The sequence below is a fragment of the Cherax quadricarinatus genome, chromosome 19, assembly GCF_038502225.1.
Source record: "Cherax quadricarinatus isolate ZL_2023a chromosome 19, ASM3850222v1, whole genome shotgun sequence".
Classification (NCBI taxonomy): domain Eukaryota; kingdom Metazoa; phylum Arthropoda; class Malacostraca; order Decapoda; family Parastacidae; genus Cherax; species Cherax quadricarinatus.
The window spans coordinates 36916068-36923767 of NC_091310.1; the positions used below are offsets into that span (position 1 = coordinate 36916068).

At 46.1% G+C, this 7700-nt stretch overlaps 1 protein-coding gene across 4 annotated transcripts in view; it reads left to right on the forward strand.

Moving 5' to 3' along the window:
• LOC128688312 (A disintegrin and metalloproteinase with thrombospondin motifs adt-1-like) overlaps window positions 1–6131 on the forward strand; it is a 77786-nt gene extending 71655 nt beyond the window's left edge. For 2 of the 4 annotated variants that reach the window (XM_070086659.1, XM_070086660.1), the window contains 2 exons: window positions 1618–1787; window positions 4245–6131. In XM_070086659.1, coding sequence (XP_069942760.1) covers window positions 1618–1787; window positions 4245–4391 — 317 coding nt within the window. In that variant the 3' untranslated portion in view covers window positions 4392–6131. The remainder of the gene's footprint in view (window positions 1–1617; window positions 1788–4244) is intronic. The other 2 variants (XM_053776076.2, XM_070086658.1) reach the window with 1 other exon arrangement.
• Window positions 6132–7700: the final 1569 nt, after the last annotated feature.

A 7700-nucleotide genomic window follows, 5' to 3' on the forward strand; every position in this document is an offset into this window, starting at 1 on the left:
ACTTACCCTGAAAGCTTCTGGGAAGCATTTGTGAGGAGAGAGAGAGAGAGAGAGAGAGCGAGAGAGAGAGAGAGAGAGAGAGAGAGAGAGAGAGAGAGAGAGAGAGAGAGAGAGAGAGAGAGAGAGAGAGAGAGAGAGAGAGAAAGAGAGAGAGAGAAAGAGAAAGAGAGATGGAGGCGTCTACCTGAAGTCTCTTAAAGAAAATGTCTTCTCAAGTCAAGTCGAGCCAATTGATAAAATTCTTACGTAAATTTGCATATTACTTGAATAAGATAAGTGTGTTTAAATATCTGGAGTTACAGCAGCATAACTATGTTCTCTTTCCCTCTCTCTCTCACATATATAATCACTTCACAACACCAGAAGAAAAGTCAAATATATTTCTTAGGTCATAAGTGGAATTTCAAAATAGCTTTACCAACCCTTGGTCACCTTCTGAAAAAAAAGAAAGAAGGTAAATATTGTAGTGAGAAAACCGGAAATGGGCCACTCATGCCTTCCTTCCCTCTCTTTACTTCCCCTCTTTTCCTTTCCCCCTCCTCCCTCTCATCTTTCTTCCTCTGCCTCCTCTTAATGTTCCTCTCTTTTTCTTCCACACTTGGGGTGATAAATTCCTGGGGGAGAGAGGGAGTAGGAGAGGGGGAGTAGGAGAGAGGGAGTAGGAGAGAGGGAGTAGGAGAGGGGGAGTAGGAGAGGGGGAGTAGGAGAGGAACACAAGAGATGCTGACGCGACTGAATGAAAGGAGGCAATAAAAAGAAGAAGAGAGGTTAAGATAAGTGAGAGAAATTGGAAAGAGAAAAAGGAGAATAAGAGTAAGAGAAGAGAGAGGAAAGAGAAAACAGGAGTAATGGTAAACATATGATGAAATGGAGAGGTGAGGCTTAAGCCCCCTATTTCCGATCTTCAAGGAAAGACTGGAATAGGGAGAAGGAAGTGTAGGAAAAGGGAGAAAGAAGGATAATAGAAGGAGGAGGGGGACGGAGGGATAAGGAGAGAGAGAGAGAGAGAGAGAGAGAGAATCCGTGGGGAGATGGCAGTCAGTCGACATCCCATGTAAAACACCAGGTGTGTTAATCTATTCCGTAGCTACACGAGCACAGCTGTGTTCCTGGTGCTCCATGTGCAGTGCTAATTCATTATCTCTCTTTCTGTCTCTCTCTCTCTCCCACTATCCACCCCCTATCCAGCCAGGACAAGGATACAGATCCTCCCAATACGGCAAAAATCTCCTAGCCTTCCTGAACAAGCCTCCTCATATGCCCATGATGGATCGACACAGTGCCTAAAATCTTTTCTGCAAACTGGGGGTTAGTTATGAATTGTTCCAACCACGGTATTGTGGGTTAGTTATGAATTGTTCCAGCCACGGTATTGTGGGTTAGTTTTGAATTGTTCCAGCCACGGTATTGTGGGTTAGTTATAAATTGTTCCAGCCACGGTATTGTGGGTTAGTTATGAATTGTTCCAGCCACGGTATTGTGGGTTAGCTATAAATTGTTCCAGCCACGGTATTGTGGGTTAGTTATAAATTGTTCCAGCCACGGTATTGTGGGTTAGTTATGAATTGTTCTAGCCAGGGTATTTTAACTAATCAAGCTTGTAATTTATGTACACAGACGTGGTGTGGCAGTCATGTGCCTTGTACTGCCAGAAGAAGAACAGTACTGACTTGTGGACGCCCAGGTATGAGTTTAAGGACTTACCTCACGTAGCAACTCACCTGCCAGATGGAACACCATGCAATCTTGATCAGTATGTGTGCTTCAACCGTGAGTGTGTGCCCAAGGTAGGTGTGTGTGTGTGTGTACTCACCTAGTTGTACTCGCCTAGTTATGGTTGCGTTGCATGGTTGTGTGTGTGTGTGTGTGTGTGTGTGTGTGTGTGTGTGTGTGTGTGTGTGTGTGTGTGTGTGTGTGTATGTCTGAGTACTCACCTATATATGGTTGTAGGTGTCGAGTCCTGACTCTTGGCCCCATCTTTCATTTTGCCGCTTGCCAGATTCACTCCATCCTAGCCTGGTGAGCCCCATCGTACCCGCTCTTAAAACTATGCATGGTGCCCGTCTCCATCACATCATCGAGATCATTACACTTCTCGACCACCCTGAGACTAAAGAAACAATTCCTGACATCCCTCCACTCATCTGGGTCCAGCTGTGCCTCCGAGTACCTGTTTCCTTCCCCCCCAAACAGCCTGTCTTTGCCTACCATTTCATTTCCTCTAAATATTTTGTATGTTGTTTTCATGTCTCCCCTGGTCCTTCTGTCCTCAAGTGTCAATAGATTCAGTTCCACTAGGTTTTCTTTATAGCTCATGCCCCTTAGTTTTAGAACTAGCCTCGTTGGATACCTCTTTACGTTCTTCCTTTTCTTAATATTCTTTTTAAGGTGTGGATTCCATGCAGGTTCTTCATACTCCAATATGGGCCTGGCATATGTTGTTTAAAGGGCCCAGGATTACTCTTTGTTGGAATTCCTGAAGGTCTCTCGGATTATTCTGGGCGAGCATTGATTGCAGAGGTTATTCGGTTGATGTGAGCCTCTGGCGATATGCCAGGCATAATGCTCAGTCTTAGGTCTTTCTCTTTGGGCGAGGTCTTCAGCATATGTCCCAGGAGTCTACACTCTGTGTCAGGTCTTGTTTGCCCTTTCCCAATCTTCATAATTTTATATTTGCTGGGATTGAATTAAAATAACCACCTATTTGGCCAATTTTACAATTGATTGAAATCCGTTTATAGCCTTTACTTCACCTCGTCTGCTCGTATTCACCTCATTACTGCTACCTCATCATCAGACAAAGATACATCTGAAACAGTCGCATCTAGTAAGTCACTCACAAACCAGAAACAGTACTGGCCCTAACACAGAACCTTGCGGAAACCCGTTTATTACTCTTTCCCATTCTGACATCAATTCCCAGACAATCACTCCTTGCTGAGGTACTCTCTGATGTACGTGAGTGCGTTTTCTGTTATTTCTGCTTTCAGATATTGTTTCCTTGCCCTCGTAACTCGTAGAGTATAGTATCAAATGCCTTCTTGCACTCCAAGAAAATGCAACCCACCCAACCCTCTCACTCCTGTCTCGCTTCCGTTATTTTGTCATAGAATTACAACACGTTATTAAGATAATATTTACAGTCTCTGAACTTGTGCTGGTTACTGTTTATAAAACTACTTCTCTCCAAATGTTCTACCTCTTCTTCGGACTATATTCTCCATCACCTTGTAATGCATAAATGTCAGTGATACTAGTCTGCAGTTCACTGCTTCATGTCTGTCTTACAGATCTCTGGCAGCTGTCCCATGTCCACTGACTTGCTATAGCTCTGAGTTAGTGGTTCAGACAATGCTTCTGCTCCCTCTCGCAGAATCAGTGGTAGCACCTTGTCGTCTCATTGTCTTTCATGTATCCAGCATCATCAAAAGTATTTTTTTTTATATTTTTTCCCTGTTAAATGGTGTCCAGGACCTGTCAGTGTGATCTTTTTCCTAGACTCCCCGACACTATTTCTGTTTCCACTGCGAAGAATTCAAATCGTTTGTTCAGCTCCTTCACAATCCTTGTCATTTACCTCGAGCTCTCCCCACTTGCTGAATCGAATTTCCTGGTCTTTTACTGCAATTATGGGTCAGACTTGGCCTTGGTTGTTATATCATTGTTAAATTGTTGCTGAGTCTTTCTCCTCACTCTTGCATACAAGTTTCTGGCTAATACGCTCACTTCCATGTTGTCATCTGTCCTTCACGTTTTATAGGGTTTATTATGTTCCTCTGTTTAGTCTCTGTGCATCTCTGGTTGAACCGAGGGCTCTGTCTTAGCTGGTTCCCCTTCCTCTTCGGGGTATGAAGTTCTCCTCTTCCTCCCGGTACATTCCTTCTGGGTACTCCATCTCTGACTTTCCTTCCAGTTCCCTTCCCCACTCCATAGCATTCGGGAATTCCCTCATCTCTGCAAAGTTTCCTCCTATATAGTCTGGCTTTTGTGCATGTCTGTGTGTACTCACCTAATTGTACTCACCTGTGTGTGTGTGTGTGTACTCATTTAATTGTACTCACCTGTGTGTCTGTGTGTACTCATCTAATTGTACTCACCTGTGTGTGTGTGTGTGTGTGTGTCTGTGTGTACTCGTCTAATTGTACTCACCTGTGTGTCTGTGTGTACTCATCTAATTGTACTCACCTGTGTGTGTGTGTGTGTGTGTGTGTGTTCCCTCGCTAACGCCCTGTCTTCTCCCGCAGGAGGCAGTGATGCAGGCGAGACATGCTAGGGGGGTAAAGGAAATGCCCCTAGAGAGGGGCAGGGTGGTGCCCCTGGAGAGGGGCGTCGTGGAAACTGAGTCGCCTTACGACTACGACCCCATCGACATGGACGATCTCTTCTCCTGAGGTTCCCTGCTCTGTCATCTTACTAGATCCTCTCTCTCTCTCTCTCTCTCTGTCTCTCTCTCTGTCCGTGATTCTCTCCTTTACTTTCTTCCTTCTTGTTTTTATCTTTTCTCTCTTTCCTTTAACTTTTTATTGGCCAAATTTCTCTGTTCCTCTTTCTTTCCCTTCCTTTTTACGTATTTCTCTCTGACTGTCTTTGTTTTCTTATCTTCCTGGATTTCTCTCTTTTCATTCCTTCATTTTCTTATCTCCTTGGCCTTGTAGTTTCCTGGTCCCACCTGATTTCTCTCACAGTCTTTCTACCTTTGCTTCCCCCTCCTTTTCGAATATTTCTGGTTGTTCACTTCTTCTCCTCTATTCTTTTTTAACACCTCTCCTTTGCCATTCTCCCTTGGAACCCTCTTCAACCCCCCTTCCTTTGTTCTTTGTCACTTTTATCCTTTGTCCTTCTCCTTTGTTTTATTCCCAGTGCCTATTTCTCTTTTCTTTCTTCCTCTCCTGCCTCTTCGTTATTCTTTATCGGCTCATTTAGAGCTTACTGACCAGTTTTCTTCTTTCTGTTTCCTTTCTCTTCTGTTCTTACCCTTTCCATGAGCGAATAAGATTCGCAGGTGGAGAAAATTTAAAAAAAAAGAAGATAGTGCAAGAATGGATAAACGAATATAAAAATAGAAGCGAAGGAGGAAGAGGAAAACATGATGTCAAACATTACGAGTTCTGAGAGAAAACAAACACTGGAGAAAGTGAATAATGAAAAGCGTGAATAGAAAGCGAGGTGCAGCAAAACACGCCATTAATAGGCCACCGTTTAGCTCTGTGTAGACCTTTTGTCAAGTTGTAACTTGGAAAAAAGCTCTCTTGAGGGCGAAACGTCGTCACAGTAACAGCATGTTGTTAAGCTTCATTTCCATGTCCGAATTTCAGCCAGGATGAACAAGGGACTATGGTGGGGGGAAAAAACATTTCGAGCCAAAAAAATGTAAATAATGACCGTCATTTGTTTTCCTCCGGGAGAGTTTGTAAACAACATTGTGGCTGTGTTGTGTTGAAGCTGAGCACACCTGGCCACACCTGGCCACCTGGCCACACCTGGTCACCTGGCCACACCTGACCACACCTGACTACCTGGCCACACCTGGCCACACCTGACCACCTGGCCACACCTGGCCACACCTGACTACCTGGCCACGCCTGACTACCTGGCCACACCTGACTACCTGGCCACACCTGACTACCTGGCCACACCTGACTACCTGGCCACACCTGACTACCTGGCCACACCTGGCCACACTTGACCACCTGGCCACACCTGACCACCTGGCCACACCTGACTACCTGGCCACACCTGACCACCTGGCCCCACCTGGCCACACCTGACCACCTGGCCACACCTGACTATCTGGCCACACCTGACCACCTGGCCCCACCTGGCCACACCTGACCACCTGGTCACATCTGACCACGCTTAACCACCTGACCACACCTGACCACCTGGCCACACCTGACCATCTGGCCACACCTGACCACGCCTGACCACCTGACCACGCCTGATCACCTGACCACGCCTGACCACCTGGCCAAACCTGACCACCTAGCCACGTCCCACCACCGGGGCACACCTATCCATGCCTCACCAGTTGGGCACACCTGACCATGCCACATCACCTGGGTATGCCACATCACCTGGGTATGTCGCATCACCTGGGTATGCCACATCACCTTGGTATGCCACATCACCTGGGTATGCCGCATTACCTGGGTATGCCACATCACCTGGGTATGCCACATCACCTGGGTATGCCACATCACCTGGGTATGCCACATCACCTGGGTATGCCGCATCACCTGGGTATGCCGCATCACCTGGGAATGCCGCATCATCTGGGTATGCCCCATCACCTGGGTATGCCACATCACCTGGGTATGCCACATCACCTGGGTATGCCGCATCACCTGGGTATGCCGCATCACCTGGGTATGCCACATCACCTGGGTATGCCACATCACCTGGGTATGCCACATCACCTGGGTACGCCACATCACCTGGATATGCCACATCACCTGGGTATGCCGCATCACCTGGGTATGCCTCATCACCTGGGTATGCCACATCACCTGGGTATGCCACATCACCTGGGTATGCCGCATCACCTGGGTATGCCACATCACCTGGGTATGCCACATCACCTGGGTATGCCGCATCACCTGGGTATGCCGCATCACCTGGGTATGCCACATCACCTGGGTATGCCACATCACCTGGGTATGCCGCATCACCTGGGTATGCCGCATCACCTGGGTATGCCGCATCACCTGGGTATGCCACATCACCTGGATATGCCACATCACCTTGGTATGCCACATCACCTGGGTATGCCGCATCACCTGGGTATGCCGCATCACCTGGGTATGCCACATCACCTGGGTATGCCACATCACCTGGGTATGTCACATCACCTGGGTATGTCACATCACCTGGGTATGCCGCATCACCTGGGTATGCCGCATCACCTGGATATGCCACATCACCTGGGTATGCCACATCACCTGGGTATGCCACATCACCTGGGTATGCCACATCACCTGGGTATGCCACATCACCTAGGTATGCCACATCACCTGGGTATGCCACATCACCTGGGTATGCCACATCACCTGGGTATGCCACATCACCTGGGTATGCCACATGTTACAAAAAACGCGATTCTAAAAGCTTAGAGATCTCCAGTGAATACTAGAAAGGACTGCCCTTCTAGCATCCAGCCTGTTACTGGGTTTTCGTAACAATTAGTCAGTATCCTTGTCCAATTATCCATTAGAATTCAGTATAAATTATTAGTGCTTTAGGATTACAACTGGTAGGTTACTAACTAGAGAAAATAAAATTTATTAAATTTATTAAGTCTAGAGGTATATTATCAAATTAAATTAAATTAATCACAGTAATCAACAAAATAATAATAATCACTTCTCTCGTATACAATATTATTGTGCTGAAAGCACATATCACATTTATAATTCTTAAGTACCGTCTGGTACATTAACATTTAATAAGATATTACAAATATGTACAAGTAAGTTTGTGTATGTGTGTAAGTGCTCTAAGTAGTTCGCTATGTCTCAAGACTCGACTAGACTTAAACAAGTGACTGACAAAGTCCTCAAATAAACTAACTTCTTGACCAACTGGTAATCAGAACAGTGTGCTTGAACAATAAAAAGAATGCTAAGCCCAATAGCAATATAAAAAAAGCAACTGCGACACAGAATCAGGAACAAGGAGATAATATAACGACACTAAGTAGGGAC